At 33.8% G+C, this 15,494-nt stretch overlaps 1 protein-coding gene across 1 annotated transcript in view; it reads right to left on the bottom strand.

The window, feature by feature from the left end:
• LOC100186790 (histone acetyltransferase KAT6A) overlaps positions 1-15,494 on the bottom strand; it is a 29,128-nt gene extending 13,634 nt beyond the window's left edge. The window contains exons 1-10 of the mRNA XM_018814321.2: positions 14,988-15,494; positions 14,409-14,546; positions 13,755-13,976; positions 13,424-13,534; positions 13,010-13,195; positions 5,977-6,085; positions 5,413-5,525; positions 2,211-2,292; positions 1,507-1,653; positions 138-246 (exon numbers count right to left, since the gene is read on the bottom strand). Coding sequence (XP_018669866.1) covers positions 138-246; positions 1,507-1,653; positions 2,211-2,292; positions 5,413-5,525; positions 5,977-6,085; positions 13,010-13,195; positions 13,424-13,534; positions 13,755-13,976; positions 14,409-14,546; positions 14,988-15,077 — 1,307 coding nt within the window. The 5' untranslated portion in view covers positions 15,078-15,494. The remainder of the gene's footprint in view (positions 1-137; positions 247-1,506; positions 1,654-2,210; positions 2,293-5,412; positions 5,526-5,976; positions 6,086-13,009; positions 13,196-13,423; positions 13,535-13,754; positions 13,977-14,408; positions 14,547-14,987) is intronic.

Genomic DNA, 15,494 nt, shown 5'->3' on the forward strand with positions numbered 1-15,494 from the left:
AACCGAAAACACAATATGAAATACGGCAGTAGGCGAACCACAACACAGGGGTTGAGAAGCACTACCATACAAACAAATGTGGACTTCAGGGCAAAGCTTAAAAACACTTGACGCATATAATCAACACACATGCTCACCTTGTCATTCCATCTATCAGACCTTTAGGTTTCTTATGGAAAGGAACTTGTAAGAAATGTTTCCCGTTGTCTCCAAAAACTTCACAAGTTGTACTTGGTGGGGAAGAACCTTTAAAAATATTTTTTTATTAATTTTGTTTTAAATAGTTTTGGTATAAGTTGAGAAATTTACACCTGCTACCAGGTAATTTGAGTGCGGTTAGTCAGTTGTTTTTTTTATATTTAGTCGGCCGACTAAGTTTCTGTGCAATACTTATTACACTAGTTAGTCAATTAAAGTCTACCGACTAAAAAACTTTTTTTTTTCTAGTCGACATCCCAGGAGTGACAGCAGGGGTGACAATAAAACCCTAACCCCTACCATAATTAAAAAAACACCAAAATTGCACATGCTTAAAGATAACTAGGGAATGATATAAATTGGGTTAGCGTATCCAATGTTTTAGATTTATTTGCTCTCGTCATGATCTACTGTATTTACAAGTTTGAAAATCTATCTTTTGATGATTTGTTTGTTCAGTTAATCTCCTCATCAGGTGAGAAAGGAAAAAAACATGAAATCAGAAACTTGAGGTTATTTTGATTGACAGGCTTGAATGGTTGGGTTGAATATGCGGTTGTATGACTGTTTTTGGTTGTTTGAAAATTTATCTCACATCAGATGAGGAACCCACATTAATTATCCATCTCTTAGATTTCAATCACTTTTATGATGTCACAACAAACCATTGTTTCATCACAAAATAATGAAAATAAGAAAAGAAAAAATTTTTTAATCGGCAAAAAATAGTTTTGAAATGAATCTGTTTGGGCAAAATAATAAAGTGATTATTGGACTAAAATTTCTTATGTTTTATAACAACTTTATTTTGGAATATTTTATATATAATTATATTCCATAAGACAGATCCACTTTTTAAATTCTTATTCTACATCATTTTAAAATCTGCAGTTTAAAAAAACTGGGTTATTTGTTCCATACATTAAAGTAAAATAAAAATTCCGCTTTTTATATGTGCAATTAGAGATTTTAAATGCACTGGAATTGAAAACTGTATTAAATTGGAATTTTATTTTATTTATTCTCCCTGCGAATTTAACCACAAAACATAAGAAGGATAATGCAGACACTTGTAGCCTTGGGCTGTTCAAAGTACAAGTGTACATCAACACTCAAAACGATTATTTTCCATTTAACGAATTTTGCAAAGGTCACACCGATTTTTAGAAAAGTCATGTTTTGATTAATTTTAATAAACCTGGATTTAACAGAAACTAACATCTTTGATACAGTTATCAGACTAACAAAAGTTATTTTGAAATTGCAATGCATTTTGGCATACAAATAAATGACAACATAACCACATACCTAAGGATTGAGCCATTGGTCCAGTTGAACTATCACTGGAAATAAGCCTCCTTTGCGCTGCCGGTGTCCGTCGGCATTTTGAAAGTGGAATTTTTGATACAGAACTTGAAGTTGAGTTTTCATTGCACAGTTCACATATGAATGATCCTAAATTAAATATCTTTGAATTATCATGTCAATTTAAAGCCGCAATTTTACAGCCTACAAAGGCCCTTCATGATAAAGATGACAATTGTAACCCCAAACCAAGCCCCTAATCCCTATATCTGTTAACCACTAACCTCAAACCGTTATTTTATTAGCTTTAAAGTTGCAGCTTTAAACTGTGGACTTAAATTGTAAGTGATACGAATGCAATTAATAGCATACTAAATATTATGTTGTTTGCATTAAAAATTAAAAAAAAATAATTCTAGAAAAAAATTAACCACTCGGTTAGTTAAAACAACATAGTAATCGGTAAATTTTATGTTAGAAATGTAACCACGAATTGCAAAGTAGGCCATCTGGCCTAAGTGGATACTGGTTCAATGCCTAATGGGACTACTACTGTGGACGAATCGCAGGAGTCTTTGTCAAGACAGTAAACGGCAATTGCTCCAACGAAGAGGTTTGTCGGAATTGTCAAGCACACATAGCAAAAATTAAAGAATATGAACATTCACCCAAGTTCCATTCAATTACACAATCATTCAAAAAGTTACCTTTTGGCATTTTAAGCAAAGGTGGGTTGCAACACTCCATGTGGAATCCTCTGTCACAAGAATCGCAGAAAAGCAGGTTGTCCTGGAAATTAACAAAAGTTAAAACTTATGTACATATATAAATATATAGTAGGTGAGGGAAGATGGGACACCTTTAGCACATAATGTATAATGATAGAAAGAAAAGGCGTCTCATCTTTCCTCTCCCTACTGTTTGTTAAAGTATTATTCCTAGGTTTTAGCTGAAACACTTTGAGATATTTGTGGTAATAAAAAGGGGGTTTAAAAGAGTTCCTTGAACTATGGACTCAGATGTTTTGCAAACTTTTCCAGATTATCAATGATTCTGAAAAAATAACAGAATATGCTTGATAAAATTGTAAAACATAAATTTGATGTGCTACAAAATGATCCAAAAGACCCAACTTTATAAAAGTTCAAGAACAATGTGGTTTAAACTGCTCTTGACTAAGGAAAAGTTTAAAAATGGTTTTAACCAGTGAAAATGACACTTGCACCAACATGGTGGTTTTATAAATTATTGAGGGAGCAAATTGAACTTGTATGATAATCACACAAGGCACTTAAGAAAACAGAATATCTTTCGGGAGCAGTTATAAATATTTAAGGATTTATTATCATGAGATGCAACGCCTGATAAAATATTCATAATCAGGAATTGGCATGTGTGGTGTGGCAATCGCACACAGAAGTTAAGCTGGCACTTCTGATGCTACAAAATTGTGGACAATTAGAATTTATACAAGAGCTGGCACTAGAAGAGTGAACAGCATCAAATTAAATAGCGGTCATCACATTATTGGTTGGTCTCAAGTATGCTTCACTAATTCTGCCAAGCGACTGTGTGGACGTGTGGTAAGGAGAAACCAAGTAAAAAAGAAAAGCTAAACCCATAAAAAAATATTTTTTTACTGTAAACTTTTAAAACAAAAAAAAATAAGCAGTTATATTAATTTAATAGATCACTTTATAAAAATATTTGCACATTTTTTTATTTATTCAGTTTTGTGTTTTTTGCTGCTTGAAAAAAATAAACTTTAAAAATGTAAACACTTTATATTTGGATACTGTATTAGTGTGAAACATGTTGCTCAAAAAAACTTTCTCTTAAATGCATATACTACCACAAACATTATGGCAGCATACCAAGAATGTTTTGAAGCGTGGCATCGGCCTATATACGATAATGTACCACTAACACTGAAACCAGTGCCAAGTTTTATGGGAGTCCATGGTACCAACAAAGTAAATATTTACACTACCACAAGCCACCACAATGCGATCATGTGGCAAAAAAGTGTGAACATGTAATTTAATAACAACTATGAGTGAAAAATAATTTAACTTTTTTTTGTAATAGAAAAAATGATATGTAATAACATAGTGTAAATATTAATGCTTGTAAGTTACCACCATAAAATATGATGGTATTGGTTGCTTAGCGTTTATATTGAGTGATATATTATAAGTCAATTGAACAGAGTGTCTTGCGCAAACAACATACTGAATAAAATAAACACCAAGTGAGCCGCGCTGGAATAGTGCTTTTGTGCTTCAACATTCACCCAGGTTTAAGTGGTGCTGAACTGGTAGTTAACACAGCCAGGGTCAGACCAGTGTTGCCATTGATAAAAGTAAAAAACTGACACAACAACTTTAAAAAATATATGATTTTTGCATGTTTTTCATGGATTAAATTTATCCTTTTGGTTAAAATTAAAAACGGCAGCACTGCTGTATAAAGACTTTGCGGTCTAGACACTCAGTTGTGCATGACAAATATCATGGTATCATTCCCACTATATGACACAACTACAAATCACAACTACAATTTCAAAGCAATTTTGGTTTTTTGTTTGGATTAGAATAACAGATAGTGTAAAGATAATGTAAACATTTAAATATGAAATACATAACCTTAATTTATACTTTTAATGGTTAAACCACATTGTAAAAAACTTCGAAAGTCGTGGTAAGAGTAGGTGCAAATTATTGTTAAAATTTATTATTACTATTAACTATGTAAGCTAGTTTTGATTTATCCAACGTTAGTGAAAAATTTTCATAGGTGTGAAAATCAATATTGCTTATTCACTGATGTGATGGTAATCCTTTGGGTCTTGAAGACTAATCCAGATGGGTGTGACTCATGGTAGGAACGGGAATTTTAGTCAATTACTGTTACTCGGGATATTGGCCATCACACAGTAGACAATTGGTAAGCAAAGCTGTGGTATTATTCAACGGCTATGTCATTATTGATTCTTGTAGGTGGAATGACAATTCATGGCAGCCTTTTCTGCCACTTGGGTAGCCTATAATTGATCGTGGCTGATGCTATCTTTGTTTAGAAAAAAATTACTCGGCGTTGTGCAAATAGACTCAGATTCTCTTAAGTAGCGAGTGTAGGTCACACAACCACATAAGCTATACACATCCCTATGAGGGTTAACATAGGGTTTAGTGAGATCCATCATCACTAATGAACACAACAAGAACTTGTCTTAACTACAACTGATGTTGACAATGATAACTACTGAGTCATTGTGTTACAGTCTACTAATATAACACGCTTTTTATAATAGAATTACCGAAACGACAGTTGACTAAATGACTAATGTTTGAAAATACACAACAAATCAGTAATTATGGTTCCACATACACTGTTCATCATACAGCATATCACCGCATAGTAGGAATAGTTTTAAACCTCAGTACCCTCGGATATCATAACAGTTCAAACCACAAACTTATTTTCACAACAGAAAAAAGGTTGCCTTTACTCACTAATATAGTAAGATGGTGGTGTATATAAAGCAATGTTAAATTAAATTTTGACTTAAATCAATCATGAATAAAAAGACTTTGGTAGCTAATGGATTATTTATATGAATTTGAATACAATTTTTAAAGGTCAATATGCCCAGGTTTGAAGTAGTGAAGACATTAACAGACATTAACATGTTCAAAAGAGCAGATATCCTGTAGATGTGTTTTGCAAAGCATTAAATTTTTAATTTTCCGTTGTTATGCCCTTTAAAAAACGTGCTGAAAAGTATACAAAGGAACTTTTCTGATCAAACCGTTTTTGATGGATAAACAATTATTCAGTTCTAATTTTAATTAAGGCAGTTTCATGGGGGAGAATAAAATATAAAAATACCAGCATAAAACCACTTACTGCATTTCCTTTGGAGCCACACACCCTGCAACTCTTGCATTCAATACATTGCCAACGTGAACCACGAATTTTTGGCACAAGGTCACTGGAGAGCTTCATACATATTGGGTGTCCTGTTGTAATGGGACAAATTGGAGCAAATTTAGAAGGAAGAAAATGTTGAGTCTTAAAATGTCAGCAGGGTTACTGACCAATTTAGATTTATATGAATCCCATTTCGTAGTACAGACATTACAAAAGGCAACTATTATACATGGGTTCCATGTCTAGTTTGCAGTTAAAATCACATACTTAAACCTCCTAAAATATAAATGTGTAACCAATACCCCCCAAATCTCACCCTTTACCCTCTTAACCAACCACAGACAATGATTTTTAAGCTATAGATTATGGGGTTTCCTAAAAAGTAGTACAACGCAGCCAGTGACCAAATTATTTACCAAAACAAACAAATTATTGTATATTAGTATGTTTGTCAATCTAAAATGAACATGACTCTTATTTATTTTATTTCATATCATAATCATGAACCAAAGGTCTGTGTTTTTATAATTGGTTTCTCACCACTGCTTCCACAATCTGCACAAGAAAGTAATTCCTCTTGCTTGCCAGTCTTGTTGCACTCAGCAGTTCCATAACAGTAGCTACATATCGGCATTGGTGTCGCCCTCGGCTGAAAATAAACCCAGGTAAAGTAATCAACAAACACTTGGCATTTGATTGGCCAAATTCTGCCCACACTCATTCTAATAAGAAATGTAATTGCCAAGGATACTTGTAACTACTTGAATAAATTGCGCTATGGGAAAGCTATAGTAAACAGTTATTGTAATAAAAAGAATTTCATTTTAACACCCCATACCCGGTACAAATAACTAAAAATTGCAATTTAAATACTTTTTCTATAATATGTATTTATATATTTGCTTTTATATGTTAGAAGTAAAAGATTGATCTGAATAAAGGTTGGATCTTTTAAAATCAATACATTTGTAAAGGATGTTTACCCAGTATAAGGATACAAACACGCTGTGCAAAGTATTATGTGTAGCTATTGATCTAAGGTTGTTTGGTAGTTAAGAAGGGGAACATATGCGCTGCGAACCCGCATGACCCGAAGTGAACCTACGGCAAGCATCTTCTGATAAAGAGTTTGTGTTTGTCATAAATTGTGTAAACGAGGTTGGACTAACCACCCCCTGGCGAGACAGTGTTTAACAACATGCGTGATTTGGTTTAGAGACAGTGCCAGAGACGTGTCACATTCAGCTGTTACAAAGACACGTCTATGTTTAGTTGGTTAGCGGTAGGTTGAACAGCAACAACAGTGCGCTTGGCATAAGCTCTGATTCCCTAAAGACAGCGAATTTACCGCTTCCCAGCTCGGTGTGTGTGTTTGATAAACAGCACTCGGGTATGGCACTGACATACGCATCCCTAGTCGTTGACGAGATAACCATCACAAACAACATAAACTGAATCACACCGGCGAATTTTGACGCTTTTAACACGTCCTACATGAAACATATGACGTTTGGACATCATTTTGGAAGCGTCCGTTATCACATTTTCTGTATACACCCATATAAATAAGATAAGACTGCACTATCTGGGCTACGATCTGTCGCTCTTAATCCGCATTTGTATCTACTTTATCGTGAAATGCCGTCATTTTAAGTTGGTTGAATTTGCATGGACAAATTTAAACCAAGATTAAGATAAGAGATAAACCGTAGATAAGGATCGGGTGTGACTCGTAACGTGTCGCCGCCACTTAGTTTGTTAGTACATACAAACGGGCGATATTATAAACATATCGTGGTCCGTGGATATGGGAGTGCTATGCCCAAAGCCACATACGGATAACCGACACATGACAGGCCACAGACTACAACAATGCTCTTCTTAATTAACTTGTGATTGGTTTGAAAATGATAAGACAATTCATATTGTTGACAATAACATAACCACAGCTTTTCGTATGTTCGAATATAAATAACAAGGCTAAAGCTTGTACCAACGATATGCGTAACAAAATATGTTAATGAGGGTAGTATGTGGTACGTATATGGATGGTGTTTCTGCCTCTCAATCATCACTTGCTTATTTCTAGCGCGCCCTGTCACGATCAAATTCAAACAGGTAAGTGCAGTGATGCCGCGAATAAAAGTCCGCGTGAAATTAAAACTGGAAACACTGACATATTTAGATTTAAAAACCAGAGGGTTTAAATTTTATTATTTGTTGGTTAAATATTGTAAAGATTAAGACGGTGTTTCTTAAATTAAATATAACTGTTATGAGTGGTGTGGAAACACGTACGAGCCAAACCGAGCATACGATGCGGCTGACAGCAGATTTTATCTACTTGCTTCTGTTCACAACGATTCAAATCATTGTTGACCGTGAGTGGCCCCAATACGAGTGAGCGAGGGGGCAACTCGTGGAAACGTAATGAGGCGTTAAACGGTAAGGTGTGGCGTCCGCGCGCAGCCTGGTCTATTAAGTTTACGATAGTAAGTTAATATCGTTAAGGTGGCGGCGTCGACAATGAGAGAGTGCCATACCCGTTTCATGTGTCTGGCAATTCAGTTTGACTCAAGCTTAAGAGCACAAAGCAACCACGCGCGACTAAAACGGTTGAACCACCACGATTAAGTCTCAAATTGCCGATAAGCACAACACAATAAACACTTTAAATAGTTAAGCGCATGGGGCGGGAGTGTCATGGTCAGGTCATGCGATACCTGGAAAACTTGGATTCGTTTCGCTAATCGCAAGTAAACAAAGATGGCTGTAAAATACGAGAGAAATAAGTCTCTCAAAAAGACGTCAACAGAGGTTGCGGTATGGAGGGGCTGGAGTCTGTTGTTTACTACTGCATAATCTATCGCGCTATAGAGTTTCCAGGGGGTCTTATCAAAACAGGCTTTAAAAACCGCCCATGACGAAGGAGTATGAATTTTGCAACCAAATATGTTGCAAACGTAAGCCAATACTAACATTTACTTTACGGTGCGGTAATAAAATAAAAGGGTAAATGACAAATTTCGACAGCTTGAACCTAAAAATAATTTACACCTTGCAGAGAAAACAATACATTAATATTGAGCAAATGAGCTTATTTAGGCGGCGCATATCAGCGTGTTAATACAAAAAACACACGCGCCGTTAAAGTACGAACTATAATAAACAATAGAAGAGAACCGGCGTAAGGTTATGTTTCCTAAATAAATGTACACAAGTGCTTTATGTACACACCAGTCTCGTTTAAGTGAAACACGTTTAAGACGGACTAGAAATTGTAATGTTGATTTAGGAAGCAACGACGAAGTGTCGAAGCAGAAAGATCAATACAACGTTTCAAATCGGCCAATACAAACAAGAACAGGAGCTGAGCCGAAATGTCAGACACCGCTCGCGGCCAAAACTAGTTCGAGGGTGGCTCAACACGATTGACGAAGGAACCCGCAAGAACACGGGTCGTGAGACATAGCAACGTATTTTATATTATAAATCAGGTTCGGCCCGCAGTGTTCGTAGTCATGAACTTATTACGATTTGAACCAACTGACATCGGCGGCGACCAAGGAATAAAATTAATTACCGAACCTCGACTAACAAACAGGCATCGCTAACTGGCTGTGAAAATGTAACACACGAATCACCAAATACATTAAAAATACCACAATATAGATAAAATTAAGATGTGATTTTTGTGACGTTGTACATAGCAGACGACTTTTAATCTGTTGTTCTGGTAGCATAGATTTTCAGGTTTGACGATAAGACTGCGACTCTTATGACGCATGACGTCAGAGAGTGCGTCACAGACGATACGAGTGGAATGATGGCACGAACAACGTCACGTAGACCGCGGGTAAACATCAGTTATTTTCAGTTTCGCCAATTTTTATTTCACGACGTTCTAATGCACTGAGAGGGGTCAACGTTGTTTTAATATCATTCCTACCACCTGGCCCGAGCACTGGCAACGGACCGCGGAACTGCAGATATGAATTATTAATGTATAGAGATACGAACGCATATGTGACCAGGGTGGCGTGCAAGACATAGTAAACAGGCGCACATGAACGAATCCATAGGCCTTGGCAAAATAGCAACATGAAATATTATCTTTCTTAATACGAAAGCTTAGATACACCAGCGTAACCTGCACCTCGTCAGTGTAAAACTATCGATTTTTCCTGCTGGTCGCAAGTAATCGATCCATAGTTAATAGGTAGCTCCTATAGTAGCGATATGAGTGAACGAGAAAGTCGTTTCGGTCAATTACGTTCAGCTAAAGTAAAGTAAGTTCTGGCGATCGATTTACGAGTTTCATGCTCACTCACACGGGGTAAACAAACAAATACGATGCGCAATTAACAATGTCTTGATTATTATCAACAAAACCTTTTTGGGGGTTTTACATTTTAAAAATATATGAATAGTATATATATATATATATATATAAAATCATTCAGATAACAAAGTTTCACACAAATCACGTTAATTGCAATCAATATAATATAGTAGGCTATACAATGAAATTGCTTTTTAAAAACGAATTAAAACATAGTTTCCGTTTCTATGGAAATTTCAATTCTTATCCAATAAAAGTATTATATATATATATATATACTTGCTAGTCGCTATATTATATATATATACTTGCTAGTCGCTAGTGGTTATTATGTTTTGTGCAGAGCAACCATGTTAGTACGACCCGCTTTGTCTGATCCCAGACTACCATTACGACAAAAACTGTTTTGCTTGGAATTTTTGGAAATATCCAGGAAGGAGGTTATAGGAGTTGGAACACGGAGATGGCTACATAAACGTCACAATAAAAAGTTCGATTCTCCTCACCTAATGACGTAACCGCCGCGAGTTCCTGACGTTAGGAAAAAAACGACCAAAATGTATTGTGGTATAATCTTAATGGACAGAATTTGATCCGAATATAAAAAAATATTATTTGATGTAGATATATATTTTCAATAATAGATTTGACTGGCATTGAATATAAGTAGAACTACAGTACACCCATTGAACAATAATACAATGGAATGATATAGGCCTATATAATAAATATATCCAAAAAAAGTGAAATTTTTGAACAAAAAAGACATTTTTATCAATAAAGATATACCACCACGCACCACCTGCCAGACCATTACTACCTACTGCTAGGCTATTAAAGTTAAAAATAAAAAAATATGCTGAAAACACACTAGTAGCCTGTTTATCAATAAACATGATTTTATAGATAACTGTTATATAAGTTGTTTACTTGTTTGATATTTGTTTTATAATTGAATATTTTACTATAAATAATATTTACAAGTTCAAAACTGTTGCAGTTGTACACACATGTAGAAAATAGTAAAATACCAAGAAACAAACACATTGAGTGTACAAACTACACCTAAACATTAAACTGGTTTCGTTATTTAGATACATACAAACAGAACTTAAATTACATAAAAATGGTGCATTTGTATGAATGTTTAAGTTAGTTAGGTATGACTTATAAGCATTCACTGTATACCTTAAATACTTTTTCATTTACTGTTTACTTTTAAATTGTAAATTACAGACATTGCAGGGCCAGGGGTATGACAAACAAGTCTATAACTATAAGCGACTTGTAATGTTAAAGTCCAATAAGCTACATAATCCTTCCCAGTTTCACTGATCAAATAGAATCAGGTTTGAGCAGCATTGTGTAGCAATAACAAATTACCATTAACAATATAAATAAAGTATAAATATTGATGTCAGAAAAAAACAGTTTATAAACATATGTATGGTTACTTAAAAGGACACAATATTGGAAGTGCACTATATACACAAGGTTGGTTTGTGGCAGCACACATGAATGAACAGTGGTCAGTTATAAGAGGAAAAGTAACAGCAAGACAATGGACAGAATTTAGTGAACCATAACGTAAAAAGATCAGATTACAAAAGCACTGCCTTTTGTGTTAAGATGGTTAAGCTTTGGTGGGATTGATACTTTATATTCAGGTTGTGTGGAGTTGGACCACAGTTCTTAAGTTACAGTTAAGTTTGGTATTAGTTTACAACTAATACTTGCACAAAGCAATAAGTTTCATTTGTTGAAATGATATTGTTTGAATAAGAACATTTTCTATGTGACATTTGCCAAATTAACACCAGCACCTAATTTAATGCTAATTAATTCTAGGTCCCAAATATAATCTTCTCATTAATTCCATAACATTTATTCTAATAAACAAAAAATCCAAACTACAGGACAAAAGAACTTCAATTTTACATATACAATACAGGCTACACGTATATTATATTATAGGCTATATAAGATGTTAATTTAACAAACTAAAAGTCAAATGAATGCAGTACTGATGATTCATGATGAAATACCCAAAATAGAAGTCTGTCTCCATGATTATGTTGTTTTATAAGAATTAAGAACTACATTTTATATAATAAATTATAATATTAAATATGTATATATATATATATATTAAATATTTGTTAAACCATCACAAAAGCTATACACTATTAGACACTACTAGTGACCTTTAGCACGAAGAAGTTAATATTACCTTTAGAATGAATTTTAAACTGGAAACATACAAAACAAATTTATACATGTTTCAGCTTGATCTTAGCCCTAATATTGATTTTGATTCAGTTAAATGGATAAGTAAATATGCTATGTACAGTACATATACTACACAAGACAACAGCCGTCACTTTTTACCTATTTATTATGTATATGATATATATATATATCTTAATATGTATGTAGATAAAGCAGTGTAAACATAGACAGGCAAAGTGGCCGCAAGATTCGTTGCAGCTAAAAAAGTTAAAGGCATGTGCAAAAAAGGTTTCTAGAATTAATAGCTTTGTGACAGTTAGTGAGATAAAGTAGAATTGATTTGGAACAACTACAGCTTGAACTAATCCCTGAAGCGACCACAGACTGCTGGATAGTTCTAATGCTTACAGTGAGTTTGTATTCATACAACTACAACATACTGATTAACATAACATCGCGAGAGGCCATTCATCAAATATTGCAGGCAACGAAAATACCCGAACAGCTAAAATACGCATGGGTTAGAGGTGGAACTACAAGGTCATAAATCGTTACATCACGATTCATCAAAGCTCTTGTGTTTGAATTGTAAAGCACTTGTAATCATTTTATAACAGTGTTAATTAATAAGAACAATTGCCACAACAAGATACAAATTTCAAAGTGGTTATTAACTGATAATTACAACTTTAGATTAGGATTATCAACTTTTAAATAAAAGGGCAAAACACTTTTAAAAATACACTTACTAACAGTCAACAGCGTTATTTAACAAAATCCAAATCAATTGCTAATATGCTAAAACTCAAAATAACATTAATGCACCTGCAACACCTTTTTATACCAGTTTTGCATCAATTTACCCAAAATGTTAAAAAAAGCTTTAATTCGTAACTATTTAATCATCAAGCATAAACTTATAGAGATAATTCTATCATAAGTAATATTATATTTTATATGTGTATAATTTAGGGCTATAGTGTGACAAGCAATACGTCATACCAAATCATTGTTTTCTTCTTGTAGGATAGTGGGAGAAGACTGCAATGCCTGCACGTTATTGTTATTGTTGTATGGGGCACTGGGAGATAATCGGAAGAGCAAACCATCCTTGATGAGACGACCCGCATGTAATCCGCGTTTGCATGCTAACCTCAAATGACGACTAAACTCAAGAGGAGAGATTCCCTAAAGGAAAAAGATAAAAAGTGTCAAAAAATATAAAAAAACATTGCCGGACACAAAAGTGGAAAGATGAAAAAACCTTCACTGAGACAGTTCTTTAAAAAATTCTTAATTTGAAAAGCAAAACACTGTTTTCGTTGCGAGAAAATGCAGTTTATAAAGTTGATTTTATTGAAACCATGCTTTTCAATGAAATACAAAATAAATATTGAACAGTTTCTTATGTTCTACCTGTATGTAGTAAGTTGTCTCAAGGTATTTCTCCATGTCTTTAATTGAAGCTCCCTCAGGTTGTTGCAAACCATCCAAAACGATTTGTACAAGTTTAATGTAGTCGGAAACCTGTGGTACAAAAAAAGGTCAAAAAATCATCTTAAATTTCAAAGTAAATTTCAGCTTATAATGCCAATAACTAGCAGTAATTGTTATTTTATCTATATGGAATACTTTTGAAATATAGTATTGAAATACTTTTATAAAAAAAAACTTTAAGAAGTAACATCATTTGAAAATTGAATACCTTTTTAAAAACTAAGCTATCATTTAACATTAAGAAACCCACTTGTATAGTTTTATGTCTTCTTAGTTGATCTTGGGGAATGAGAGTAATTTCAGGTGTTGCTATTTTGGGTGATGATGGTGAACCAATGGGACTTTTCGGGGTGGTTACCCGCCCATATTTAGGAGTAGTACCGACTTTTGTTAAAGATTTAGGAGCACGACCACAAGCTCTTGGTGTCATAGTTTCAGGGTCACGGTAGGAATATTCACCTTGGTTAAAAACCTGGAATATGTAACATATGATGTTACGCAGGCTTAAAAAAAAGAAAGCCTTAAGCTAAAAAAGATGGATCTTTTAGATTTGTTTTCAGTAAAGATCTTAAGAGTATTTCTGTTCAATTTTCCAAATCTACAAGCACTTAAATAAAAAAGACCCGACTTAAAAGATAAAAAAATTGACCTGAAAAAAATAGATTTATGTTGTGTATTCTGTATTTCATTGTTATAATATTGGATAAAACCGAGGTTTACAGTTATTCATTTTAGCCTTTACGTTTTAAAGATTAATAAAAGCCTTATTGTTAAAACCACTTTTAGAATTTTACTGCTAAACCAATGACCTAAAAGTTATGAAGCATTTTCAGCCATATAGATAATTATGCAAATTTACCACACTGACAGTCCAAACAAAATTAAAGTTTTAATACAAACATACCTTCAAAACTTTTCCAGTTGAAGACAGTTCTTCAAGCTGATTAATAACTTCAGCGTATGTGCAACCTTTTGCGGGGGTCCGATTCATCACCCATTTTGATATTCGCTCAAGAGAAGGTCTTTGTTTCTGGGCACGAATCTGAAAATAGATACACTCAAGTTAAATAGGTTAAAAAATTGTTTGCAATTTTTTATTAAGCAACAGAAAATTTAAATAAGTCTAATGGTACCTAAATACATGCATTCATAGGTTAAGTACCACTGGATCTATTGACTGAAAAAAATTACCATTTATTATACTATAAAGAGATAACGATATGTTACTATAATAATGCAAACATTAAACATAGTTGAAACATTAAACATAGTAACCCTTTTAATATGAATGGGAGTAAATTATGCAGTGTAAAACACAAATACAATGTAATAAAATGTATCATGCTATGCGTAAATGCACTTGTATGGACCTACAGGCATAAATGAAGAAATGGTAAAATAAAGTGTTGGCTTTTAAAACAATGTTATACATGGGCTTATTACATAATAAAAATTAAATTTTGAACCAATAGTTTTGAATTACCCTTCGAATTGTTTCCAAAATTGAGTCGTTTAGAACACCTATATCAATGTCTGGGCTTTTAGGACCCGCCGTGGAGGCACTTCGAAGCATTTTTACGAGTTTTAATTTATTCCTCCTTTTATATCATGTGACGTCAACGCAGCTCATTCTAAGAGAATTTTTCACACACATAACTTTTGCTGAAAGTCTTCTGTTTAAACTTTCTTCAGAACAGCTTGAGGTAAATCCACATAAATATGTCCATGTTATGTTATTTCACTTTGATATCAGGTAAGTAAATCCACAAAGACAGAACAGAATATTTTAATAACTGTGTAACAAGTAGCAACAAAATCAAAACATTTTTTTTTGATGGAATATCGAATTACATTACATAGCACTACAGCAGATCCTTGGCTAAAATTTGTCGCTATTTGTCGGTCTAAGCTACTCCTGGTTTACCCTTATACGTTAAAGTAAATTATAAAATCAATCTCTTTTCCACTTTCCTATCATCTTCACTTTCAT

The sequence above is a fragment of the Ciona intestinalis genome, chromosome 12 (genome assembly GCF_000224145.3).
Source record: "Ciona intestinalis chromosome 12, KH, whole genome shotgun sequence".
Classification (NCBI taxonomy): Eukaryota; Metazoa; Chordata; class Ascidiacea; order Phlebobranchia; family Cionidae; genus Ciona; species Ciona intestinalis.